Source organism: Enhydra lutris, unplaced genomic scaffold (assembly GCF_002288905.1).
Source record: "Enhydra lutris kenyoni isolate GAN:26980312 unplaced genomic scaffold, ASM228890v2 scaffoldscaffold13, whole genome shotgun sequence".
In the NCBI taxonomy this organism is placed as follows: Eukaryota; Metazoa; Chordata; class Mammalia; order Carnivora; family Mustelidae; genus Enhydra; species Enhydra lutris.
This window is the reverse complement of record NW_019154097.1, coordinates 30,133,109-30,145,448: the sequence shown is the minus strand read 5'-3', so window position 1 is coordinate 30,145,448 and position 12,340 is coordinate 30,133,109. Positions and strand designations below refer to the sequence as shown.

The following is a 12,340-nucleotide window of genomic DNA, read 5'->3' as shown; positions in this document are numbered from 1 at the left end:
GGCAGTGCTGTTCTAGGCCTAACGAGCTCAGTCTAGGCTGTGGATAAGAGAACTGGGAGTCAGTAGGCATATAAGTGATACCTGAAATTATGGGAGTAGGTGAGATCAGCAATATATAGGGTCAAAGGAAGAAAATATTGATATTTAAGGGATAAGCAAAGAAAGAGCAACGAACAAAAGGGAATGAAAAAGATTGCCAATTCTAATACTCATCCGAGAATTCTGTCATGAGCTGCCCAGGTACTTGCCATATCTGGGTAAAATTTGTTAGTTGGAGTGAAAAAGGCAAAGGAATATGTTCCTTTTTCATTTCCCTTAAGTGTACGAGGCTCTGTCTTGAGTTTGTTCAGCAGAAAGCAGCATACCTGGGATGTTTTTGTATTTCCAGACAGAATTTACTTTATTGAATTATGATTTAATGATACAGCTTTAATTTTGTATATTATCATCATATTGAAATATTCCTCAAGTGCATTTCTTATCTTTTGCAAAACTATATATATTGTTGTCTATATATATATAACATGTTTGTTATTACAGATCAATCTCAACGAGGTAGCCTCTTCACTCTCTTTTTGAACAATCCTCTAATGGCCTTCCTATTTGTCTCTGGATTGTCAAGCATGCGCAGAGGCCTATGGGAAAAGTGTCAAGAATATCTTCGAAAAATCAACCGTGATATTGCCCAGCTACTGACCCATTCACGTTCAATAGGTACCCTACTAATATAACTGCACACTTAACATACTATAATGGTTTTATATTATTGAAATTGTTTGAATTTTTAAAGGTATTTGTTGAAGGCAGGAAAGTCGAGAAGGTTTTCCCAAACTTTCTGAGTTTTTCTTTTAAGCATCTTTTTACTATCATCTTTCTCCTCTTTGCAGATCAAGCATTTCTCCAGTTTTTTGGAGATGAGTTTCTTCGCTTGCTTCTCACAAGATTTATCTTTTGTTCAGCCACCATGAGGATGCACAAGATTTTTCGGGTAGGCAAAGAATATTATTAAGGACCAATTTTACAGTTTTATGTATTTTAGGAATCATGTATTATTATATTTTATTAAATATACTATATTAAATAAACTTTGAATAAATCCAAAATAATATTTACAAATTATTATGTAACGTATAAAGATGACCCATATAAGGCACATCTGAATACCAGTTTAAGTAGAACATTTTCAGGGCGCTTGAGTGGCTCATTCATTAAGCATCTGCCTTCAGCTCAGGTCATGATCCTAGGGTCCTGGGATTGAGCCCTGCATGGGCCTCCCTGCTCGGCAGGGAGCCTGCTTCTCCCTTTCTCACTCCCCCTGCTTCTGTTCCCTCTCTCACCGTGTGTCTCTCTCTGTCAAATAAATAAATAAAATCTTAAAAAAAAAAAAAAAGTAGAATATTTTCATTACCTTTTAGGCCTCTCCTGGATCTTCTCTCTGTTTCAAATGAAATTAAAATCCTTAATTTTTTAATTATCACTTGTTTTTCTTTATAGTTTTGTTACATGTATTTCTATTCCTACACAACATGTTGATGGATCCATATTACATCTGTTCTTCTACAGCTTGCTTATTTTTACCTACTATTATATTCCTGAGATTGAGCCAAGGTAATGACAACTGTAGCTTTCATCCATTTGTTTTCACTGTGCTCTAGGATTCCATTGTTTGACTGTATTTCAAAAATTTCTTTTCCATTCTACTGATAATGGACATTTCTGTTGTTCCCATTATTTTATTATTACAAACAATGCCACTGTGAAATCTCCTATCAGTTACCTGGTGCACATTTATAAGATTTTCTGTAGTGGAATGCGAAGTCAGATTATATAAGCATCTTTAACTTGTAATGCCAGATGTTTTGCACAGTACTTGTATCAGTTCACACTCACTAGCAGCATGTAAGACTTATTTTTGCTCTAATCTCACCAGCACTTGTTGCAGTCTTATTTTATATCATGTAAGTCTAATGGGTATAAAATAGTAGTTCATTGTGGTTTTAATTTTTATTTCTGAGGTTGCTTTTAGGTTGAGCAATTTTTCATGTCTTATTCTGTGTTCCTCTTTGTGAAGAGTGTGTTCAAATCTTTTGTCTATTTTTCTTTTAAGTGATTTTTTTTTCTGTGAATTCATATAACTACGCACCACTGTTGAAGTTTTAAAAATTTTAGCCATACATTTTTCATTTCTATAAGTAACATTTGGTTCTTTTTCAAATATGCCTGAGCATTTTTTAAAGATTTCATTTATTTATTTGAGAGAGAGTGTGTGTGTGAATGGGGAGAGGAGGAGAGGGAAACAGAAGGAGAGAGAATCTCCAGGAGACTCTGCATTGAATGTGGAGCCTGATGCAGGGCTTGGTCTCACGGCCCTGAGATCATGACCTGAGTGGAAACCAAGAATTGAATGCGTAACTGACTAAGCCACCCAGGCACCCACATGCCTGAACATTTTTAAGTCTCTTGCAACTTTTAGTTTAAAAATAAGACTTTTGGGGGCGCCTGGGTGGCTCAGTGGGTTAAAGCCTCTGCCTTCGGCTCAGGTCATGATCCCGGTGTCCTGGGATTGAGCCCCACATCAGGCTCTCTCCTCTGCGGGGAGCCTGCTTCCACCTCTCTCTCTATCTGTCTGCCTCTCTGCCTACTTGTGATCTCTGTCTGTCAAATAAATAAATAAAATCTAAAAAAAAAAAAAAAGACTTTTTTCCATTTTATTATGGTAACTTTAAATATGAAAGAATTGTACAGTGAATATCCATATATACACTAGCTAGATTCTGCAGCTAATATTTTGATATATTTGCTTTGGTATGTTTGTCCATTTACCCATTCCTCTTTCCATTCGACAGTTTATTTCATTTTGTGATGCATTTTGAAATAAATGGTAGATATCAATAGATTTTACCCCTCAACACTTCATTATACATAAAAATAACTACACACACACACAACACACTTTTTAAAATGTAAGTTCATGTACAGTAAATTGCATGAAACTAACATGCGCCATTAGGTGAGTTTTGACAAATACATACACCTGTGTAACTCAAACCAATCAGGTTATACAACATAACATCATTCCAAAAAATTCTCTCTACACCCTTTTCCAGTCAGTCCAGTACCCATTACCCCAGAGGTAATGCTATTTTTATTATTTTCACTATAGCTTAGTTTTACCTATTCATGAACTTGAATTATACAATATGTACTCCTTTGTGTAAAGCTTCTTTGACTAAGCATGTTGTTCTGAGATTCATCCATGTTTCATATAGAAGTAGCTCATTCCTCATTATTACTGAATAATAGTAAGTAGTAGTCCATTGACTGAATATATCACAGTTTATTTAGGTCTTCTCCTTTTGATGAACTCCTGGGCAGTTTTAAATTTTTGACTGCTGTAAATAAAGTGGCTGTGAACATTCTTGTACAAGTCTGTTCAGACATATGTTTTTCTTGGTCATAGGGTAGGTATGTGTTTAGTTTTATTAGAAACTGCCAGAATGGGGTGCCTGGGTGGCTCAGTGGGTTAAAGCTTCTGCCTTCGGCTCAGGTCATGATCCCAGTGTCCTGGGATCGAGCCCCACATTGGGCTCTCTGCTCACCAGGAAGCCTGCTTCCCCCTCTCTCTGCCTGCCTCTCTGCCTACTTGTGATCTCTGTCTATCAAATAAATAAATAAAATATTAAAAAACAAAAAAGAAACTGCCAGAGTTTTCTCAGAGTATTTGTTGTACCATTTTATGTTTCCAGCAACAGTGTATCAAAGTTTCTCTGTATCCTTGCCAACATTTGGTGTTTTAAATTTCAACCATCTTCGTGAATATTTTTTTTAAGATTTCATTTATTTATTTAAGAGGGAGAATGAGCATGAGCAGGGGGAGGGGCAGAGGGAGAACCAGACTCCTTGCTGAGCAGGGAACCCAACATGGGGCTCAATCCCAGGACCCTGGGATCACAACCCAAGCCAAAAGCAGATGTCCAACTGGCTGAGCTACCAGATGCCCCCATCGTTGTGAATTTAAAGTGGTATCTCATTGTAGTTTCAATTTGCATTTCACTGAATGATGTGATGTTAGACATCTTTTCATGTGCTTCTCAGCTATATATTTTTTGCATTCTGTGGCTTTTTTCTTTAATAGTGACTTTTCTTAACAATGGCTTTTAAATTTTGGATGAAGTTCCAACTAACCAATTTTTTTGTTTTGTGGTTTGTGTTTTATCCAAAAATGTATCATTGAAATGGTTATCCTTTTCTCATTGAATTACTTTTGTAACAATTTTGAAAATCTGTCAACCATATATGTATAGAGATATTTCTAGACTCTAAATTCTGTTCCATTGATAAGTGGCATTTTTCTACAACACACTACTGCCTTGATTATTCCAGGTTTTTAAAAAATTAATTATTCCAGTTTTATAGTAAGTCTTAATATCCTGTAGTGTGAGTCCCCCTAAAATTTAAGTGTTTTAGTTATTCTAGGTCCTTTCTGTGTGAAATTTAGCAGCAGCTTCGCATTTTGATTGGGATTGCATTTAATCTATGTAACCAATCTGTGGAGAATTTTATATATATATATATATATATATATACTTTTTTTTTTTTTTGGTTAAGATTTTATTCATTTATTTGACAGAGAGAGATCACAAGTAGGCAGAGAGGCAGGTGGGGGCGGTGGGGGGGAAGCAGGCTCCCCGCCGAGCAGAGAGCCCGATGTGGGGCTCGATCCCAGGACCTTGAGATCATGACCTGAGCCGAAGGCAGAGGCTTAACCCACTGAGCCACCCAGGTGCCCTGAGAATTATATTTTAATAAGATTGAGTTAATCAATGACTGTGGTTTATTTCCCCATTTATTTAGGTCTTCAGTTTCTCTCAGCAGTGTTTTGTGAGTCTCATCTTATAGGTGTATCTTAATAAGTTTATTCCAGAGTATTTCAGGTTTAGAGGACCCTGGGTTCATGACCTGAGCCGAAGGCAGACACTTAACCCACTGAGCCACCCAGGCACCCCAAGGGATTTAATTTTCTATTCTCATAATGTCTTTGTGTGGTTTTGTTATCAGAGTATTGCTGACTTCATAAATTGAGTTGAGGTGTGTTTCATTCTTTTCTAATTCTTAAAGTTTCTTTAGGATTCGTATTATTTCTTCCTTGAAAGGTTGATAGCATTCACTAGTGAAGCCATCTGGATCTGGAGTTTTCCTTTTTGGAAGTTTTAAAATTTTGAATTCAATTTTAAAGGCTTTTAATGTTTTCTGTTTCTTAATTTTGATCATTCACCTTACAATTTCATTTGTCTAATTTATTGCAAAGCATTGTTCATGATATCCCATTATCCTTTTAATCCGTATAGGCTCTCTAGTGATCTTTCATCCTCATATTGGTAATATTTTCTGTCTTGTTTTTTCTTTTTCAGTCTAGGTAAAAGTTTGTTAATCCTAGTGATCTTTCTAAATAAACATTTTGCGTTCATTGACTTTTTTTTTTTACTGCTATGCATCTTTTTATAATCTATTTCCATATATACTTTATTGTTTTTCTTCTTTTTAATTACAGTTTACTTTTATTTTTATTTTTATTTATTTTTTTTAAAGATTTATCCATTTATTTGACAGAGATCACAGGTAGGCAAAGAGGCAGGCAGATAGAGAGGGGGGAAGCAGGCTTCCTGCTGAGCAGAGAGCCCGATGTGGGGCTCGATCCCAGAACCCTGGGATCTCGACCTGAGCTGAAGGTAGAGGCCCCAACCCACTGAGCAACCCAGGTGCCCCTACAGTTTACTTTTAAATAACACACGTTTGAACATGGAGGTCTACTTACCTGTGAATTTTTTTTATATAGTATAGTACTATAAATGTATATTCTCTTCCTGTTGATTTTCTTAACATTTGCTTTTCTCTAGTTTACTTTATTGTAAGACTATAGTACATAATACAAATACATATAAAATATATGTTAATTGGCTCTTTATGTTATCAGTAATGCTTTCCAGTCAATAGTAAGCTCTTAGTTAATTTTGGGGAGTCTAAAGTTATATATGGATTTTTTTAAAGATTTTATTTTTAAGTAATCTGCACATTCAACACGTATAGAGATTACAGCCCCAAGATCAAGAATTGCATGGTCCACTGACTGAGCCAGCCAGGCGCCCCATAAAATTATATATGGGTTTTCACCTGTGCTGGGGTCGACACTCCAAACCCCTCTCCCTGCATTGTTGAAGAGTCAACTGTTCTTTGATTTTAATTTGCTTTTTTAAAAAATTTCTAAATTTTAAAGCTTAGACCTAAAATCTTTTTTCTCTTCTAACATAAGCACTTTTAAGCACTGCCTTAGTTGTGATTTAAATAATTTGAAATTTACTTAAGATTTTCCCTCTTCTCCTCCCCAACCTCATGCTCTCTCCTTTCTCTTTGTTTAAAAAATAAAAAAATGGATTTATGTATAAATGTCAGTTTGTTCAATTTGTTACTGAACTATTTTAAAGTGTTCTTTTTTTTTTTTTTTAAGATTTTGTTTATTTAACAGTGAGAGAGAGAGAGGGCACAAACAGGGGGAGTGGCAGGCAAAGGGAGAGAGAGAAGCAGGCTTTCCACCAACAGGGAACGCAATATGGGGCTTGATTCCAGGACCTTAGCCTAAGACAGATGCTTAAATGGCTGAGCCACTCAGGTGCTCTTGAACAGTGTTGTTTAAGTCTTCTGTATTCTTACTGATTTTCTGTCTGCTTGTTCTACCCCTGACAGAGGACTGTCTATACCTATAATTATAGGGGTGCCTGGGTGGCTCAGTGGGTTAAAAGCCTTTGCCTTCAGCTCAGGTCATGATCCCAGGGTCCTGGGATCGATCCCCGAATCCAGCTCTCTGCTCGGCGGGGAGCCTGCTTCCTCCTCTCTCTCTCTGCCTGCCTCTCTGCCTACTTGTGATCTCTATAAGTCAAATAAATAAATAAATAAATAAAATTAAATAAATAAAAAAAAATAAAATAAAATAAGTCAACCTAAAATTATAATTGTGAATTGGTTCATTTCTCATTTCAGTTGTTTTTCCTTTTTGCAACTTGAAGCTGTTATTGAGTTCACACATACTTAGGGTTGTTATATCTTGTTGAAATTACCCATTCATTTATGAAATGTCTATTATGTGTGGCAATATTCCTTGATCTGCAATCTATTTGACTGATGTTAATATAACCATACCTGTTTTCTTCTAGTTTGTGTTTGCATGGCAAATCTGTTTTCATCCTTCCACCTTTAACCTATGGCTCTCCTTATACTTAAAGTGGATTTCTTTTCTTTTTTCAAGATTTTACTTATTTATTTGAGAGAGTGAGCAAGAAAGAGAACACAAGCCGGGGGGCTGGAGGTGGGGTGGGTGAGATGCAAAGAGGCAGAGAGAGAAGCAGACTCCCTGCTGAGCAGAGAGCTCAACCCCAGGACCCTGGGATCATGACCTGAGCCCAAGGCAGTTGCTTAACCCACTGAGCCACCCAGGCGCCCCTAAAGTGAATTTCTTTTCAATAGCATTAGTTAGGTCCTGCTTTTTTCTTCTATTTAGTTTGCTAGTCTACTTTCATTTGATATTTTTAGTTTTTAATTAATGTTTACATTAAATGTAATTTTTAACATAGTTTGACTTAAATATTCTATTATTTGTTACCTGTTTGTCCTGGCTGTGGTTTGTACCTTTTTTCTTTCTCTGTTGCTTTCATCTTCATTTGAATTAATTGAGGTTTTGTTTTAAAATTTTAACAACACTACTGATTTACCTCTGTTGTTTTATTTTTTAATACAACTTCAAATTTGATATAATTGTCTTATAACAGTATACTTCCACATTCTCCCTCCCAACTCTGTGCATTTGACTTTTATGAATCCATATATACTAAATGATACTTTGTGGTTAGCATAGGATTAAACAATGATCTTTTCAAAAACTTTTTAAGTGATGGGGCAGCTGGGTGGTTCAGTTGGTTAAGTGTCTGCCTTCAGCTCAGGTCATGATCTCAGGGTCCTGGGATCGAGGTCCCAGCCCCCCTTCCCCCATATTTGGCTCCCTGCTCATCGGGGAGCCTGCTTCTCCGTCTCCCTCTGTCCATCCCCCGACTTTTGCTCTCTCTCTCACTCTCTATCTCAAATAAATAACTAAATCTTTTTTTAAAATGTTAAATGAGAGAAAATCAAATATAATTACCATTTTTGGCACTCTTTATTTCTTCCTATATTTAATTTTCCATCTGCCATCATTTTTCTTACTATAAAATTTGTTATCATTTCTTGTAGTGCAAATCTGATGGTAATTCTTTCATTATTTATTTCTCTGAAACAGTCTTTATTTCACTCTAATTTTTTTTTGAACCATAAGTTATTTAAGAATATGTTGTTTTGTAGCTAAATATTTGAATATTGGGGCACCTGGGAGGGCTCAGTCTCTTGAGTATCCAACTCTTGATTTTGGCTTAAGTCATAATCTTACGGTTGTGAGATCAAGCCCCCCACTGGGCTCCATGCTTAAGGCGGAATCTGCTTTAAAGTCTCTTCTCCCTCTCCATCTGCCCTTCCCCCTGCTCTCTATCTCTCTCAAATAATAAATACTTTTTAAAATAATAAATAAAAAAATAAATATCTGAGTTATCTTTATCTTATTGACTTCTAAGTTAATTCCTTTGTGGTCAGATAATATACCTTGTATGACTTAAGTCCTTTTAAGTTATTCAGACTTGTTTTATCATCCAGATGTCATCTATCCTGGTAAATGTTACACAGACACTTGGAATAAACATACATGCTGCTAATGTCATACCATCAGATGAAGAGTTTTATAAATGTCTGTTAGATCACCTTGACTTATGGTGTTGTTCATCATTTCTATCTTTACTTTTTCTGAATACTTGTTCTATCAATTATTGTGATGTGTAATGTGTCTTTTCATTTTTCTCTGGATATTTTTAAGATTTTCTCTTCTTATTAGTTCCTATAATTTGATTATGATGTACCTTGATAGGGTTTTCTTTCTTTTTTTTTTTTTTTTAATTAGAGTTCATTGATCATCTTGGATCTGTGGAATAATTTTGGAATATTTTGGAATACTTTTGGTCATTTTTGTTCAGATATTTTTCTTCCTTCCTCAGTTCTCTCTCGGACATAGTTACGTATATATTACACAACCTGTTGTTAATTTGCACATCACTTCACGTGCTCTTCATTTTTCCAAAAAAGTCTTTTTCTTTCTTTCCATTTCAGTTTCTGTTGCTGTGTCTTCAAGTTCACTGATGTTTTCTTCCTTAGTGTCTAATATGCTATCAATCCTATCCAGTTAGTTTTTCATTTCAGGAATTTCATTTTTCTCATCTCTAGAAGATCTGTTTGGTTCTTTTAATATTTTCCATTTCCCTCCTAATTATGTTTTCCTTTGTGCTTTTGAATGTATGTGTAAGAGCTAAAGTCCTTGTCACTATGCTGTATTCTCTATCATTTATAAGTTTGTGTTTATGACTTTTCCTACTAGTTTGGGTTCTCATATTCCTAATTTTTATATATATCTAGTAATTTTCTCTTAGAGTATATACATTGTGAATTTTATGATGTTGAATTCTGTACTTTGTTGTCTTTCTTTAAAGAGTATTGGACTTTATTTTATTTGTTTTTTTTTTTTTTGAAAGATTTTATTTATTTATTTGACAGACAGAGATCACAGGTAGGCAGAGAGGCAGGCAGAGAGAGAGGAGGAAGCAGGCTCCCTGCTGAGCAGAGAGCCCGACGCAGGGCTCGAACCCAGGACCCCGGGATCATGACCCGAGCCGAAGGCAGAGGCTTTAACCCACTGAGCCACCCAGGCGCCCCAGTATTGGACTTTATTGTAGCAGGGGTTAAATCAACTTGCAAATTCCTTTGACCTTCTTATAGCTTGTTTTTAAGCTTTTTGGAGGTAGATTTAGAGTAGTGTTAGCATACAGATGTAGGTTTATTTTGGCCAAATACTAAGAGGCATAATTTTTCTGGGGTCTCTTTCATATGTCCCCTTTTTAAGAGGTGGATATTCTCCCCTCTAGGAATTGTTTGGTCAAAACTCAAACATCTCTCACCCCTGTGTGAGCAGAGAGAATTGTTCACCTTACAGTTGTCCCCCAGTAGTTCTTGTTTTTTGGATTTTTTCTTTTGTTAGGGGTGTTGAACAGTACTTTTTTGTCTCTCCTCATAGTATTTAGTGAGGTAAAATAAGAATTTGATCTTTATAATTGTAATGAGTAATGCCTACGGGCTGAAAAAAGGTAGAAGTGATATTTGAATATATGAACTGTCATGTGAGATGCATAGGAAAGTATTAACTTATTTATCAAGGAAATTTTAAATGAGTGGCAAAATTTAGTCTATTGAAATTACCAAGGGGCACCTGGGTGGCTCAGTCAGTTAAGCGGCTGCCTTTGGCTCAGGTCATGATCCTGGGATCCTGGAATTGAGCCCCGCATCAGGTTCCTTGCTCAACAGGGAGTCTGCTTCTCTCTCTCTCTCCCTCTGCCCCTCCCCTGCTCGTGCTTTCTCTCCCTCTCAAATAAATAAAATCTTAAAGGAAAAAAAAGAGGCGCCTGGGTGGCTCAGTCGGTTAAGTGGCTGCCTTTGGCTCAGGTCATGATCCCAGGGTCCTGGGATTGAGCCCCACCTGGGGCACCCTGCTCAGCGGGGAGTCTTCTTCTCCCTCTCCCTCTGCCTGCCACTTTGTCTACTTGTGCTCTCTCTGTCTCTGTCTTTTAAATAAATAAAATAAAATCTTTTTAAAAAAATTATCAAATAAAGAAGAATTTCCAAGTGAGAATACCTGATCTTTGAAATGGTCTCTTTCTTCTGCTTCTGGGTAATTACAGTTTTTTTCCCCTTTTTCCTTTACTATTCCTCTTCTGGGTTTGAATTTGTTTGTTTGTTTGTTTTTTCCCCTTTCTGATATTGAGCAGAGAGCCCGATGTGGGGCTCGATCCCAGGACCCTGGGATCATGACCTGAGCCGAAGGCAGAGGCTTTAACCCACTGAGCCACCCAGGCGCCCCTTAAGTAATCTATTTACCCAACGTGGGGCTCAAACTCAAAACCCCAAGATCAAGAGTCATGTGCTCTACCCACTGAGCCAGCCAGGTGCCTCAGTTTATGGAACATTTAGGAAAATTAAAGTACATCCTGCTAGTGGAAGGATAGGGTGTGGGATTGTGTGACTGAATCATGAAAATCTTTCAGGATTTGTGAAGAGCTTTAACTGGAAGACGGGGGTGCCATCAAAAGATTGTGAACAGAAGAGTAGCATGGAAGAGCATTCATTCACCTTGTGGAGAATGGATTGGAGAGGAGCATTGATGGAAACAGGGAGATAGTGGTGGCTCCAAAAGATGCTGAGCCCAGAGAGCCAGCAGGATTTGGTGATGGGTTGGATATGAGAGAATAAGGGAGAAGAAGGAGGCAGAGGTGAACTTCTGGGTTTCTGGCTAAGTTGCTCATAGAAATGGTGGTACTGGGTAAGAAGCAGATTTGTAGAGAACACAAGGGGGAAGAATTTCCTTTCCATTTCTGACATCTTGGGTTTGAGGTTACCCTTGAAACTTAGGTTGAATATTATAGTGTAGAGCAACTCTGTTCAATAGAAGATGATGCAAATCACATGTAATTTTAAATTTTCAAGTAGCCACATTGAAAAAAGTTTAACAGGTGAAATTTCTGTTCATTTGCCTTTTTGTAGTGAGGCTTTGAAGTCCTACACATAGTTTACATTTTACATTTCACAGTGTACCTCACTTTGTACCAGTCATATTTTAAGTGTCTAGTAGCTCTTGTAGGGCAGTGCTGTTCTAGGCCTAACGAGCTCAGTCTAGGCTGTGGATAAGAGAACTGGGAGTCAGTAGGCATATAAGTGATACCTGAAATTATGGGAGTAGGTGAGATCAGCAATATATAGGGTCAAAGGAAGAAAATATTGATATTTAAGGGATAAGCAAAGAAAGAGCAACGAACAAAAGGGAATGAAAAAGATTGCCAATTCTAATACTCATCCGAGAATTCTGTCATGAGCTGCCCAGGTACTTGCCATATCTGGGTAAAATTTGTTAGTTGGAGTGAAAAAGGCAAAGGAATATGTTCCTTTTTCATTTCCCTTAAGTGTACGAGGCTCTGTCTTGAGTTTGTTCAGCAGAAAGCAGCATACCTGGGATGTTTTTGTATTTCCAGACAGAATTTACTTTATTGAATTATGATTTAATGATACAGCTTTAATTTTGTATATTATCATCATATTGAAATATTCCTCAAGTGCATTTCTTATCTTTTGCAAAACTATATATATTGTTGTCTATATATATATAACATGT

The 12,340-nt window shown here is 36.7% G+C and overlaps 1 protein-coding gene across 1 annotated transcript in view; it reads left to right on the top strand.

Annotated features, from left to right (window-relative positions):
- Positions 1-12,340, top strand: part of LOC111145711 (suppressor of cancer cell invasion) — a 147,868-nt gene that overhangs the window by 122,637 nt on the left and 12,891 nt on the right. Inside the window, exons 16-17 of the mRNA XM_022500860.1 lie at positions 541-714; positions 888-988. Coding sequence (XP_022356568.1) covers positions 541-714; positions 888-988 — 275 coding nt within the window. The remainder of the gene's footprint in view (positions 1-540; positions 715-887; positions 989-12,340) is intronic.